Genomic DNA, 15,577 nt, shown 5'->3' on the forward strand with positions numbered 1-15,577 from the left:
TTTGTGTTTTTCCATCCAGGTTAACAGAAAATATGAGGCGACTCAGTGAGTACTCAAAACACACACAAACACACACTACAAAAGGAGTACAGTTCCAACACTTAATCTGCTGTGAGTACAACATTCATCTTTGAGTAAGGATATTGTACCCTGCTTCTATACGTGATTTTCCAATACACACTTTGACTTTGCATTGACTTTGCACACTTAAAGTACAATTTGTCCACCCATGACAATGTATTTTTCAAGGACACTAACATATATTCATGTAGAAAATACAAAAGGTGCTGATTGTGCAATTTCCCAGAAAGATCACACACCTCAAGGACACTATCCCTCTACTCTTCTTTTTCAGAGCGAGGAGCCAGACCTGTCACCAACTTCTTGAGGAACCTCTCCGCCTTATCCAATTGGCACTCCGTCTACACCTCAGCTATTGCCTTCATAGTGAGTGTGCTCCATCCCATGACTGTACTATGTTCAACTCTGTGCTGCATTGATCAGCGTTCCACTCTCTATGTCCATAAATTGACCGATGACCATATTTGGTAGTACATGACAGTGAAATAAAAAGCGTGTCTTTATGCTCCCAGCTGATGTATTACAGTGGATGTGCCCCGGACCGCAGAGAGGTCTAATCAGATCTCTATTAAAGGAGACATGTCATGACCATTTCCACTGATCATAATTCCATTGTTGAGGTCTACTACAATAGATTTATATTGTGCAATTTTCCAAACTCACATGGGTTTCTCATACAGCATCTCTGTAAACTACGTGTATTCACTGAATTTCACTCTCTGCCTTTAACGGCTCGTTGTAGCTCCAATAGCTCCAGCCCCCACCCTCCCTGTGAGCACAGTGTGCTCTGATTGGTCGGGACGTTGTGAATCGCGCTGAGCTCCGTGGAGGTGTTGTTTCCTTGTTTAGCGATACACAGCGAAACACAGCCAAACTCATCCTGAGCACACACAAAGTCACAGCCGAAGTAAAAACAATAAGTGTGGCTTGATATTGAGTAAGAAAAAGGTTGATAAACGCTGTGAGAATGGGTCTGCAGAGAGAATTTCGCCGCGATCCAAACTGTCTGTTATCAGCCTGCTGCCAGGGAGGAGAGATCAGCAGAGCTGCATGCACTGAGTGTGTGTGTGAGGAAGTCCGTGGATTGGTCAATTTGGACCAATCAGCGGGGGCTTAACGTAACGGCTCCACGGATTGGTCCATTTGTTTCCGGGTAACGCATGACATCATGAGTTACCCGGAAGAATCAATGGACAGTGACGTATCTCCAACGAGGCGTTTTGGGACGGTATTTTCTGTGTTAGAGTTTTACTCGCTACAGGGTGTACTTTGAGGGTTTTGACTCTGCAGACCGTTTACATGCATAAAAACCTTCATAACACACAAGGGGAAAGGTAATAACCGGAAAAGCATGACATGGGCCCTTTAATGTCAGTGAATACGCTAAATCATCTTTAACACATGTTATTATGGCCATACATGCAATGAGGAGAGAGGACATCTTGGTATTTAGAGATGATCTCACTTTAGTGTTAACAGATGGCTCTAATACGGTTCTCAAACAGCATGAGATAAAGTCGATGTCTTAAATAAGACGAGATAAAGCTTTATTGATCCCCGTAGGGAGATTCGAGTCTCAGTGCAGCCACAGAAGTAGGAGTGAAACACCGGATAAGACTACTGTACACACAAGGATAATAAAAATACATTTAAATACAAATATATGTTAAAAGTACCTATTCAAATAAGGTAAAACTGTTACATATGTAAACTGTTTTCCCCTTTGCCTGCAGATCTACATGAATGCTGCTTGGCATGGCTGGGCCATTCCCATGTTACTCTTCCTGGCTATCCTGCGCTTGTCCTTAAATTACCTCATTGCCAGGTAAACACTTTTCTCTGGATACGCCAATATTAGAGAATAACAGGAATTATGCCTGTTTGAATAGATGCCCATGGCTGGTTGGACAATGGTTCAGCTGTGAGAAGGAGTTATGTAATCAAAGTCTATCACTATTGGTGAACAGATGCACACAGCAGACCTCTTTTAAATGTGTGAGCTACGTACAAACATAAGTGTAATAAAGCAAATGTGTTCTGAGCAGATTTTTTAAAAACATGCACACATGCCACACGTGCATTACTGTTGTAGCTACAGCAAAAAAGGTTAACTCTTGTCTTGTATGTGCCCACAGCCAAATATAGATATTATAAACCAATAAAAACGTTAAAAAAAATAGTTTGAAATGGGGAATTTAGGTGATCAGTACAAAATGAGGGCAGATCAGTAAACTGGGACGCCTTAAAGAGATGATGGCTGAACGGATGTTGGCACTGTAGAGACTGAAAAGTAGTGTTTGGCCTATTTTTAATCCAAACTAAACCTCTTACACTTCTTCTTATTCCCAGAGGTTGGAGGATCCAGTGGAGCATTGTGCCTGAGGTCTCTGAACCCACGGTAAGACCACTTCCTGTTTCTATGTGTCAGGAGATAAACAGGCATTAGTGGAGGTTAAAATGTAATGGTACGAACCGTTCTCTTGCAGGAGCCTCCGAAGGAAGACTTGACTGTATCGGAGAAGTTCCAGCTAGTACTTGATGTCGCACAAAAAGCACAGGTACAACACGGCCTTATAATAATAATAATATATAATAATGTAATTCCCAAATCACAAATGAATAAATGGCACCAGTTCATGCAGTGTTGAACTCTCCTTACAGAACCTGTTTGGGAAAATGTCAGATGTTTTGGAGAAGATAAAAAAGTAAGTCCCATAAAATCAAATGGTGTATGATTATACTTAAAGGTAGATCCATTGACTTATTTCTCTTCTTGCTTTGTCTGTGTGCTTTTATCTGCAGCCTGTTCATGTGGGTGCAGCCGGAGAGCACCCGGAAACTTTACATCTGCCTGTGGGTGGCTTTCATCACCTCCTGCGTCCTTCCATACAAACTAATGGGCTTCATGATGGGTGAGACACACACACAGAGCTTCACTGTCCTTCTGGCATACTGTACTGTGCACACTGCTTTGGCCCTTTAACATAATGCAAGTTGTTCCACTCAACCCAGTGCACACGAACAAATGCATTCATGCAACCCTTGTGTAACCGCCCCCCCCCCTTCCTGTGAGGGGCAGCTGCAGGCTAATGGCATGCCTATGTGACAATATAAGTTACTGCTTCTGCTTGTAAACAAATCCCTCCTCAAGCACCACCAGGGGGCTGTAGCTCGTTGGAACATGCTTAAAGCTAAAATAACTGTTGATTTATTCAGCCAACTCATTATCACTTCTCATATCAGGCCTCTTAGTAACACTCTCTGTTTTGTAAATGATGCACATTTGTAACCCACTTTGGCGGTTTGTCACCATCCCATTTGAGAGGTATCTTTAGGTCGATGGGTCCATTTTGGATTGATTAACCTGAAATGTGGTACAAACATTTTCCAGAATCCTACAGGCTTCAATGATTTTATAACTTCTCCTCCAGCACCACCATGAGGTAGAAAAGCGTATGTCTACTAAACATGGCGTCGATGATCCAATCCCTTAAACACTACAGTAGATTACATCACAAATAGAAGCTTTTCCCCCTCAGTGACCTGGTTGAACCATTCATCACGATGACAGCCGCCTGCCCCCCCCACCATACACAACCTCTTACTCATGGATACCCAGTGACTGACATTTTAATTACACATATTTAGTTTACCGACTGTAAATACATTGAATATTATTTACCTAAGAGGATTGTTTTAGGGAGTCTTTTTACACTGTTACAGGGTGTCCGCGGGGTCTTAAAAAGTATTAAAAGTTGATCAATCAATTTAGCGAAAATTAAGGCTATTAAAAAGTATTAAAAAGTATTAAACGGCATTTTCTAAGGTATTAAGAAGGTTCACAGCAACGACAACATGAGACACCCTTTCATTTACTGAAACGACATGTCGGGAAACCCCACAAGGCGGCCCCATGCATAGCGCGCCGTGAAATGCTGCTTATTATTTTAAGTTTCGTTGCCTTGCTCCGCTCTGTGTGTGTGTGTGTGTGTGTGTGTGGGGGGGGGGGGGAATAAACGACTACGGTAACGGGTCCCAAGGTGGGTAGACCGGCATACGCAACGCTCTGGGGGTCCAACGGCTCCGTGTGTGCCCTATATGATCATTTTCTGATAACGATGAAAGAGCCCGCCTCCCTCTCCCCACGTCTCCTGCTGCTGCTGGCCTGTCAGAAGAGGGGGAGAAAAAGAGAGGCAGTCACCGTTTATTAAATATTATTATATTATTATACAGAGAACAGAGTCGTTATCAATTTGTTTTAAAGCTCAATAAATAACAAAGAAGACATCTGACCGGCACTTTTCTAATTTTGTACGGAAGATTTAAACTTTAACGGACATGTTGACCTGCGGAACATTTTTTTTACGGAAACTGCCGCACGGTCCCCTCGTTCCTTGGAAGAGGCGGAGAGGTGGGTGTTTTTCATCTGCTGGTGGACTACCTGAGAGATACAGCAGGAGAACACGCCGTCCACCGCGGAGAATAAACAGAAGGGCAACCATGGCAACCATGCTCCGGGGTCTTCTTCACTGCTTTTGGTGTATTTCGGGCGGCAGCAGCGCCACTTACAGGCCTGACATATGTACTACATCGTTTCCAGCATTTCCAGCGGTCTAGTGTGAACGGACACGTTAATGAATCGAATGCGTGTGAACGGAAGCCTTTTTTGCGCTTGCGTATGCGTTTTACCGTATGCGTCCTCGTGGGGCCGGGGTCTAAGCCAAACTATATCCGGTCACAGAGATCTGCTATTTTAAAGTAAAGTCAACACATATAGACCCTAAATATAGTCTATATTAAGAACGAGAAAAGTCTTAACATATATATCCTTTTTTGTAAACATATGACAAATTTGTGAGGGTGATGACGTCAGAGCATCCTCTATGTGCCAGGGCTTAGCCCCGGACAGCCCCAGCCCAATTTAACCCCTGGGTATTTGTGAGGGAGCTCCTATATGGCATTACCCCGCTGAAGCTCACCAAAGTTTAATATAATTCATAGTTCAAAGTTTTGTCAATTGTTTTGTTTATTGGTCAAATACTGGTTTCTAATGGTTTCTGAGGAGTTTTACTGGAATGAAAGAGCACAGAGTCTACAGAAGCACAAAAGCAGCATACTGCATTAAACCTGACCTTCACAGAGAGGTTGAAGTTCATGTGGAAAGGAGGCTTCAGTAGTCTGTCTGCACTCTGTTTAGTTGTGCTATCTTACAATCAATATAGTAAATGTGAGGTAAAGTGTGTTGCCAATTTAACCGGTTAGAACTCAAAGTTGCGATGAGGTCTTAAAATGTATGGAAAGGGTCTTAAAAAAGGTCTTAAAAGGTATTAAATTTGACCTCAGGATTCCTGCATATACCCTGTGTTAAGACCCCATTTAAGACGTCTGCCCTTTGTAAAAAATGTTTGAATGTTCTCTCTTCGATGCCCTCTCTCCTCTCCAGGCCTGTATGCCGGCATCAAGTTCTTCATCATAGACTTCCTGTTTAAGAGCTGTCCGAAGCTGCGGGACAAGTACGACACGCCGTTCATCGTGTGGAACAGCCTTCCCACAGACCCTCAGCTCAAAGAGAGGACCAACGCCACTGTGTCCCGGAGGGTAAGGGCACTGACACACACACACACACACACACACACACACACACACACACACACACACACACACACACACACACACACACACACACACACACACACACACACACACACACACACATACACATACACACACACACACACACACTTACACACACACACTTACACACACACTTACACACACACACACACACACACACACACACACACACACACACACACACACACACACACACACTTACACACACTTACACACACACACACACACACACATCTGTATCTTTGCCGTCCCTTCTTCTACATTGTATCCTTTTTGTTTTCTGATACTAACTCTGAAGTGCCTTGTACAACACAGCTTAGTCTGGATCCTGTCTGAGAGAAAGTATGTTGAAAATACATGAGGACTATTATGGCTACGTTACAAAAAAACATCACCCTTGTAATTTGTGTAACTGTTTAAACAACAAGGATTTTGGATTGAAATTGTTCAGATAGGGGAACCAACCGAATTCTGGCTAGCAACAGCGTAGGAAAATGTTATATGTCAAAATAAGCATTTGAGCAAAATGTTCTTTTACTGCAAAATGTTTATATCATTTTTATTGTCAATGTTGGTAATTGATAAGCTATTGGAAAAGTAAAGTAAGACATAACCAGCTGTAAGTCAGGTTACATTATTTATGTCGGCAAGATTCCACCTACTGAAGTACAAATCTGCCCCCCCACCCTCACCCCCCTTAGAGCCGGGGCAAGGACATCAATCAAATCAAATCCAAATACCCTCACTCCAATCGTTAATAATACATTACAGCCGAGCCACTGACGTGTGTATGTGTGTGTGTCATGTGTAGGATAGAGTGTTTGAGCCTCTGTCACAGGTGTGCTCTGTCCTTTCTCTCTCTCAGCTCTCTGCCATTGAGAAGGTAGGGACTCTGGTGTGTCTCCCTTTGGTTCCTCTGCTGCGCCCGGGGGTGCTGCAAGCTCACCTCAAAGCGCGCCTGTGTGTGTGTGTGTGTGTGTGTGTGTATGTGCGAGTTGTGTGACACTCCTCGGGACTGGCCGTCAGTGTTTGTGGACAGAATGGATCAAAATGTCACAATAACTTTAATTTAATTTTTTTTCCTATCCATCATTTTGATTTGATTTTTTGACATTACATTTAATTACTCATCCATTTGCAAAGTTATTCAAAAAACAATTTCTCAGATTGTTGACATGTTTTGATCCATTGACATAGATGCTCTGTGAGAATTAGCAGTGTGTCTCCTGATTAGCTCAAATGCACATAGCATAGCGTAGCCTCTTTTCCAACGTATTCCCCTCTTAGCTCACTCAATCCCTCCCTTTCCATTACACATAGTGACAAACCCATTGACCTCATTTTTTTAAGTCTCTTTTTTTTAAATGTCTATTTTCCCTGAAACACTTACTCTAGAAAAGTACTGGATAAAAAAGGATTTCTCTGACAATGTAAGGGGTACATCTTGAGTTTATTTATGTTTCTTCCACATACTAACAAATATGTTTTGCCTATAAACTGTTGCTGTGTATGCCGAGTGAATGATGGCCCACTCTCTGCTTTGCACGTCACACCTGAGCCTGCTGCAAAGAAGTGCACATGCAGAGCAGCACATAATGCAAATACTGAAAGTAGAGCTGTCTTCATTTTGGCCACGTTTGTCAATAGATCTGGGAACATGTAGAGTAATGTGTGGAGAGTTTAATATCCCTGTCCTTCCTCTTTCCCTTCATCATTCTTCATCCTCTCCCACGCGCCCTTCGTCTTCCCTTCATGGTGTTTTTATTTTTCATCTTGTCTGTTATTTTATGTTTGTTTTTCTCCTCTCCTTTCCCGCCTATCCCTCCTCCTCCTCTTCCTCCTCCTCTTCCTCCATCTCTCCTCAGATTCAGCCGGTGGTTTCTCGCAGCAGCCTCGCCACGGTCCCCTGCGGGCTGAGCAGGGAGGAGGACACGGGGAGCGCCCGCAGCACCAAGAAGGGAGCCTTCCACGAGATCTTCAGCCTGCTGGAGTCAGAGCGCCCTCTGGCGGGTGAGGGGTCTCGCTGCGGAACCAAATAAACATGTGCCAGTTTTGAATTTGAGTGTTCCATTTATTCACAGCTCTGCATTTCATTTTGCTCAACACAGCTTTTATTTATTTAAAAAAAAAAAAAAAAAAAACATTAAATTTTTTCCATCAGTAGAATACTTTATTTATTCTAGGATAAATCCAGGAAATGTGGGATTTGTGACTGTTATACATAAATAAACACAAGGTAACGACAAGGGTTTGCAATAAAAAGATAACAAAAATATAGAATAAAGATACTTATGAGAAGTTAAAGTTAAATGTCCAATACTAGATCAAATGGAATAGAATCAAATATTTATATAAACATTAGAAGTTAAGGTAGAAATATGCACATTGCACTGCAATATTTAACATGTGCGTTACAATATATACAGTGTGGTATTAGTATTAACAAGATATTAATGCTGTTATTGTACAGTTTCAAAGATTAGGCTGCTGATGGGACCACTAGGTCCAACTACTTCAGAATATGTCAAATAAGTAAATAACAAAAATATATAACGGCTTTTGTGTGTCAATTTAAGTTGAGAAAGTGAGATAAAAAGGGAAATAAAAGTAACTGTTACAAAAACTGACTATGAGATAAAAGACAGACATATCTGACTTACTGTACGTGAAATGTGTTTACAATCCAATCTTGAATATACAAGTAGAGCTATATCGTATCTCCAGATATCTTAGAGAACCACGGCAGATCTTTTGAATCCTTCTTCAGGTTATACACTATCTTTTCATTCGGTGCACACAATGTGAATTCACAAGTCCTTCTAGCAAATGTACGTGGAGGTTAATCTTTCCATCGCACTGCTACGCGTTTGTTGGCTGTGATAAGGGCTAAAGACATGGAGACGCACAGAACATATGAACATATTTCTTGAGCATGATATTAAAATCACGTGTCATAAATCTCTTGTGTTTCCAGTGTGTGAGAACGGCTGGAGGTGCTGCCTGATAAACAGAGACAGGAAGATGCCCACAGACTACATCAGGAATGGAGTGCTCTACGTCACAGAGAAGTAAGGAGGGGACTTGCAGTGTATCAGGGAAGCATCCTTTTCATTTAGTCAATGACTGCATGGTGAAATAATAAGATACTCATGAAGGTGGAGGTGCCTGAAAGTTGAGCTTCAGTAAGTCCCAGTCAGTCAGCAGTGGATCCTATAGGACAGCCCTCCTCGTGAGAATATCTCTGATCTTTAAATCTCCTCTCCTCCTCCTCCTCCTCCTCCTCCTCTCATGTGTTACTGACAGGAAGCCCATGTTTGTCTTCCTCTTTCCCACTCACAGCTAGCTACTGTTTATCTCTTTCTCTCCCTCAGTTACCTGTGCTTTGAGAGCTCCAGCTCCAGATCCAGCTCCTCTAAGAAGAATAAGGTTATCAAGCTGGTGGACATCACTGACATACAAAAGGTAACGCATTGTGTAACATGACAAAGGAATGATTATTTTCATTGCACAATATAAGAAGGTAGATATGATAATTAATAACGCTCTTTTCTTTGTGAACCCCCCCAGTACAAAGTGCTGTCCGTCCTACCAGGAAGTGGGATGGGCATCTCCATAGCTACTCCTTCCACTCAGAAGGTACAGTATGCAATGACTGCTGCTTTATGTGCCCTAGCTCATATTATAAGCATTATAAACAATACTGGTATTCCAAACAGCCATTCTCATTCATCTAGCATTTCATTCATTTAGGATTGGAAGTTAAGCTAATCTTTTTGATGGAGCTTCAAGATATTGGCCATTTTCCCAACACAATTGTTGTACAAAATGGACTGTAATCATAATAGACCAAAAGTTGAATGGAGTGGACACTTCCCACACTCAGTGGTCTCCACCTTAGCTTCGTAACGGGATGTATTGCCCTTGTTATGGTGAACCCAGCATTATACAAATTAAAGTTATAGATATGTTTTTTTTTTTTATACTATTCAAGTAACAAAACACTATACTGGTGCTGAAAACTCTGCTAAATGAGCAGAGTGTAGATAAGGTGTAGGAACAACCACTTCCTGTGAGGGCAAAGCTGCCGTGTGTGATTTACAGAGGTGGGAGTAAGTCATACATACTTAAGTATGTATACTTAGATACTCAAGTACGGTATACTTGCTCAAGCAAGTCAAGTCATTGCTCAGGTCAAGCAAGTCAGAAGTCCAACGAAATTCTGATGAATAACCCCAGTTTCCACGTTTAAATCAGTTAAAATATTGTGGTTATGAAAAGTTTATTTTTATTTTCAACATAAACAGCAATGGAGAGTGGGGCGCTGACATTATAACGCTATAAGTTCTAAAAGGGCTCTAAAGTGAGAACAGGAGTACAACACAAATGTTTGACATCAACATGTTGAGCCTCCTGCCCTGGCTCCCCTTCAGCAGGGTCACAGCATTCCTCCATGGTCTGTCCAAGGTGCTCCCACCTGACACTGTCTCATTGTTTTCCTAACTGTGTCTGCACAAAGAAATATTGCATCAAAGCCAATACAACGGAATAGTGTATTAATAATAGTGTATAATAATAATAATAATGCACCAGAGCGCATGATATGTGTTTGTGTGCAGACAGTGCGACATTAAGATTAAACACATTTCTTTCATTTGGGAACACCCACATATAAATATGGAGTTGGACAGATGTGTGTAAATTACTGTTCATGGTAATTTGAAAACAAATGCCGTTGTCGGACACACACACACACACACACACACACACACACACACACACACACACACACACACACACACACACACACACACACACACACACACACACACACACACACACACACACACACACACACACACACACACACACACACACACACACACACACACACACACACACACAGCTGAGCAGAGCACAAACACATCATGCGCCTGTGACCAGACATCTCCTTCATAAAATGAGGTGTGTGTCGGACCAGCCTGCGATCGCTCTTTAGCTGTTCTAATGAAAGTAAACACGTTGTGTAAAAGGCAGAGCTCTTTGCACAAACCAAAACAGCACATGAGATGAAGCGTACATTTTGTATATAATTTTAGATTATAATGTTATTAGCTTTGAGCTGGACTAGACTGAGATGTGGTTAATAATGATCCCTGTGCTTTTCTCTTCCCTTCAGCCATTGGTGTTTGGTGCCATGATCCACAGAGACGAGGCTTTCGAGGCCATCTTCACCCAGTACATGAAGATCATGACCACCACCAAACCTCCGGCCACCGCCGAGCTCTAGACAGCCCGTATCCCAGCAACAGACCTCCATACTGGGGCTAAAGTGGAGCGGAGAGCCTCCTGAGATTCAACTGGACTAGAACACACTTCTTGAAAAACAAACCCACCACACTCCTCCTCCCTTGGTGGATTTCCTTGGAGGGGACATGCGAGTGTGTGTGTAGCTGGGATTAAGTTACATCACACACTTTGTTGATTGTGTTGGATTAAACAAATCCAAGTTCTGAAGAGGAGCGAGGATTGGTGTGGCTTGTTGGGGGGGGGAGCTGGTTCTCCTCTCCCACCTCACTGACTGGCTGGCTGACTGGATTCCTGACGTACTTGTTTCCGTGTTTGCATGTGTGAGTGCGTGCGGGCAGAAATGATGGTCTTAAATAGCGTCAAGTGGCTCTGTTTTTTCTCCTAAGTCAAGGAGTGACTTCTACTGTGGTAGGAAGATTTCAAGTAGTGCTCAACTTGGCCGTCAAACGAATATCCTAAAGCAAATGGAAGACAAACAAGAGGTTCTTTTAACTGCCAGACATCTGTAGGAACAAATATGAACATGTTAGCTTTACAAATCAGCGCATAAACAACTACTGATGTTGAAATATTTAGACAGCTGGCTGATCGGTGCCTAGTGGCTTAGCCCGACTAAATTATATGAGTGTGAGGTGTTTTTAAACAATGTGTTTAGCTGTGAAGTTGTCATTCTGACTGACACAGAGCCTTTCTGTTAGTTTACATTGCTGCTGCCGTCTAATTATGATTTTCCTTTTTTCTAGACACATTTCAGCAGCGACGCTATGTTTTAGTCTTCTCTGTTGAAGTAACAGACAATGTACGCAGCATCCGCTTCGGTGTTCGTAAGTGTGCGTACGTGAAACGTGTCGTGACATGTTTTTATTCTTTTAAAAATAATGCCTTTCTTTTGAAGAAAATGTCTCTTTGTAACAAACAGCCTTTGGGACTGCTGATCCTGGAGCTGCTGATTGCGTCCAAGACGAGAGCACAACCACTGTTAGACGTTTGAAACACTGACTGCCATTTAAAACTAGATCCAAGCTAATCCGCTTCTCTTTTCAAGGCACAATCTGTACATATATAGAGATTTTCGTTTTTCTTCTATTGATGGTATTCTCCCTGCACTTTACTAGAACTTGAACTGGATAGATGTTGCAGACTCGACTTTAAAGGCTCATCAATTCAGCTGGAATCCATGGTCAGTGTTGGCAAATAGTCTCAAACTGCCACTATTTGTCTGTCGACTTGAGCCAGCAGCTCTCACAGTCTGCTGGTCTCAGTGCATAGTAAATGAGCACTGTATTAGTACACAGATAGCCAGGAAACCTTCAAACTGACCATAAAAGAACAAGGTACTTGAATGAAATGAAACCACTGGTTTATGTTCCGCTAAGTCCTCTAAAACATTGAGTTATTTTAGCCTTTGAATTATAAATCAAAACTTTAAATGTCCATATGAATCTTTCCGATTGGGTGATTTCACTTGCATAAATACACAGGTGGTCAAGCTGCTTGAGGTCAAATAAGCCGTAACAAAAACATATGGATTTATTTGTGTAAATCCATTTCTAAAATCTAAATCTTTTTGCTTTTTTCCCACTTATATGTTATGCCACATGTGTAGGGTGCTCTTCCACTTGTTCCAGATCATTTCAATGTAGGCTTTTTTTTTTTTTTTAATATGGATAAAGGCCGAACATAAAGTCTCAACGTCACTTTATTTTAAAGACGCCGTTCGCGAGAATAAAGCCGGTCTCTACTCTCGCGGAACGGTTTTGATGTGTAGAAATACGATGCCAAATGACATCAGACACGTCTCTGTGTTTTTGGAGAGGGATGGAGATATGATACGGGACAGCAGGTCGTGATTTCTCGTCGGATTTTAGAGACAGAGTAGCTATTCCACTGTACGCCCAGCAGCACAAGCTTTAGTTTCTTATATGTCAATCTTTCAAAAAACACTGTTAAAAAGGGAGACCTTGACTTTTATATTTTTGTTTTATTCCGGTCCATTTTTACCCACTGGATACTTCCAAATCACACTCATGAAATTATTATTTCCCGTACTTAAAAATGTCAAGGTTTCTCTCAAAGTCTATACAAGTCCTCTTATCATCATTAGAAGCAAATTAGCTGGATATGAAGTTGCCTTGGAAGCAATGGACCAGTTCATAGACCCACTTTATTATTTTGAGTTCAAACTAATTAAGGATGGAGTATTTTCTTTGACATCCATCTGTTTGATTTGGCCTTTTATGAAGAGGCCGCCTTTCCCAGACATGGATTTTTCTATTTTTGTTGAGGAATAAATTGGATCCATGAGCAGGGGGATATTAGAGCAGGTGAACGCTGTCTCACTGTGTGATTTGATGGCTCGTTGTAGTCTCTAAAGCTTTTACCTGACGCCTTTTGTAATCTGTTAACTCTGATAGCAGACCCTAACAAGGCTGCGATCAGAAAAGCACAGAATGTATCACTTTAAATGTACAAATATATATTTTTCTTTTGCCAAATCTTTCATTTTCTGTCTGCCATATTCTGCCTAAGCTCATGTTTACAGAATTGTTCTCTTTCTCGTAACCCAGTTTGAATTCCTTTGACTCCGGAGTTATGAAGACTGGACTGCTGTTCTTGAATAAATGACTCTGCTCTCATTGGCTCCTCCACCAGTCACGTGACTATTCCTGCTCACCGCTTTTAACCAATAGGAAAACTTCAATCGTTGCGACAACAAAAGCAGTATTTTAAAACCTCAGTGTTTTATTTTATTTGTCTTATCTAACATCACAGTACTTAGTAAGTGGAAGTCAAACGTGCTTCATACAGAGCAGATATGGTCATTGTGGACTGAAAAGGCAACATCAGTGTTTTTGACAGTTTGTCTATTGTGACCTCACGAGTGCAGAGAAAAGCAGAAATATGATAAAAGTTCAACTTTTTTTCTTAAATAAATCAATGTGTGCATATTACTGTCTGTAAGGACACTGGAGAAAGGCTTCAGCTAATTTTAAAGAAACCTTGTGACATTTTGGGAAATGTTAAAGCTAATGCTAGCAGCCGCTTAGCAACTGTACTGACTGTAGCTTAACATGGAAATGTGATAGTTTGTTGTTCAGTTGAAATGTTGTTGTCACTTTTTAGTTATTACTTTTTAATCCAAGCTAAATAAGTTCTTATTTAATTGCATTTCAAGACATAGGTCAGAAGCCTTAACTATAGCACTAGCTATTAAAAATGTAAACCTTTGTTATATAATTTTTAAACAGTGAGAGCATACAAAATATCCACATATTCCATAATATTCCCAAGTTACCACAACTGTCAACAAACATTGCTTGACCTGGGATGGTTAAAAGCACATTTTTGTTTCTTAAAGGCCACTAAAAGCAGCACATGTACAATAAATAACAATATTAATGTGTGGTCAGACCCAAAGCAGATTCTCACCTCGGTAGCTACATGATTGTTTGAGACATTTAGTTTTTAATAAGCTTTTAACCGATTAACCTTTTTGAATTGACAGCAGCGCTTTCAGTCACCAGTAGGCCTATACGGAGGTTCAGTGATACAAAATGAGTCTATATTAGCTTAAAAATACTAGAAAGCTACGAATGTTTCTCAAAATATGTTTGAGAGTGTACCTGCTGTTATTAGAACTTGTCAAAAACAGCGGTGTTGTCCTCTAAATGTTCCCCAGCTTTGAAGCTGCTGTCCTCGCTGTTGTGTTAACGATATCGCTCCTTTAACTGTGTTACTGTTGATTACGGGGTTTTAAAAACATTGTAATCATCAAGACCGAGTACAGCACTCACTGTACCAGAGACACATTGTCTCAAGGCTTCAAACAGCCTGACATAATTTATTTTATTTTATAGCATTTAAAAATGAATCCAGTCCTGTTTTATGGACTGCGTCATAAAACTCGGTACAGTCAGATATTGGAGAAACATTGCAGTCATTACAGCGTTTTATTCGTTTCTCATCTGTGACTTCCTCTTTGTTTTCTCCAATTTTCTTTTGTCAAAGAGGAATTTGTATACAAATGATTTAAATGTACAGTGAATAAAACAAAAACCACTGAGTTTTTAAGAGACATGTCTATTGTAAAGGATAATGTGATGTACATTTTTTTAATTTAAGTAAAGGAATTTAAGGTATTTTTGCTCTTGTGTTTCTCTTTTGTTCAGTTTTAGCTCCTAGCTGCAGTATCTCCACACGACCACAAGAGGTCACTATGAGACCTCGTGACAGGCTCAATCAGCCGAGAGGGTATTTACTTCCTCACTTCCACAGGGGGGTCAAAAGTCAGGGATAACTGTACATGTAGGAATAAAAAACGGTGGGTGTTTGTTATTCAGTCCTGCCTAACCACACTTTATATGTTGATTAGACGGCCAATCAATAAGGAGGAGGATGGAGATGTGTTGGCATTCAGTCTTGCACGTGGCCACAGAAGACATTTATTTGGTAAGTGACCAAGCTGAGAACTTCGGTAGTATTTGATACTTCCAATAGCTTGTGGAAATAAGTATACAAAATCCAGTTGAGGACAGGACATAGTTTCCTCGTACAC

General features: G+C 41.2%; 1 protein-coding gene across 3 annotated transcripts in view; it reads left to right on the plus strand.

Annotated features, from left to right (window-relative positions):
- gramd4a (GRAM domain containing 4a) overlaps positions 1–15,161 on the plus strand; it is a 51,497-nt gene extending 36,336 nt beyond the window's left edge. For 2 of the 3 annotated variants that reach the window (XM_079654364.1, XM_079654366.1), the window contains 14 exons: positions 20–45; positions 356–447; positions 1,815–1,906; positions 2,431–2,479; positions 2,568–2,639; positions 2,743–2,786; positions 2,884–2,993; positions 5,525–5,679; positions 6,581–6,598; positions 7,581–7,725; positions 8,690–8,783; positions 9,087–9,177; positions 9,283–9,351; positions 10,892–15,161. In XM_079654364.1, coding sequence (XP_079510490.1) covers positions 20–45; positions 356–447; positions 1,815–1,906; positions 2,431–2,479; positions 2,568–2,639; positions 2,743–2,786; positions 2,884–2,993; positions 5,525–5,679; positions 6,581–6,598; positions 7,581–7,725; positions 8,690–8,783; positions 9,087–9,177; positions 9,283–9,351; positions 10,892–11,002 — 1,168 coding nt within the window. In that variant the 3' untranslated portion in view covers positions 11,003–15,161. The remainder of the gene's footprint in view (positions 1–19; positions 46–355; positions 448–1,814; positions 1,907–2,430; positions 2,480–2,567; positions 2,640–2,742; positions 2,787–2,883; positions 2,994–5,524; positions 5,680–6,580; positions 6,599–7,580; positions 7,726–8,689; positions 8,784–9,086; positions 9,178–9,282; positions 9,352–10,891) is intronic. The other variant, XM_079654365.1, reaches the window with a different exon arrangement.
- Positions 15,162–15,577: the final 416 nt, after the last annotated feature.

Source organism: Notothenia rossii (assembly GCF_949606895.1).
Source record: "Notothenia rossii genome assembly, chromosome: 10".
NCBI lineage: Eukaryota > Metazoa > Chordata > Actinopteri > Perciformes > Nototheniidae > Notothenia > Notothenia rossii.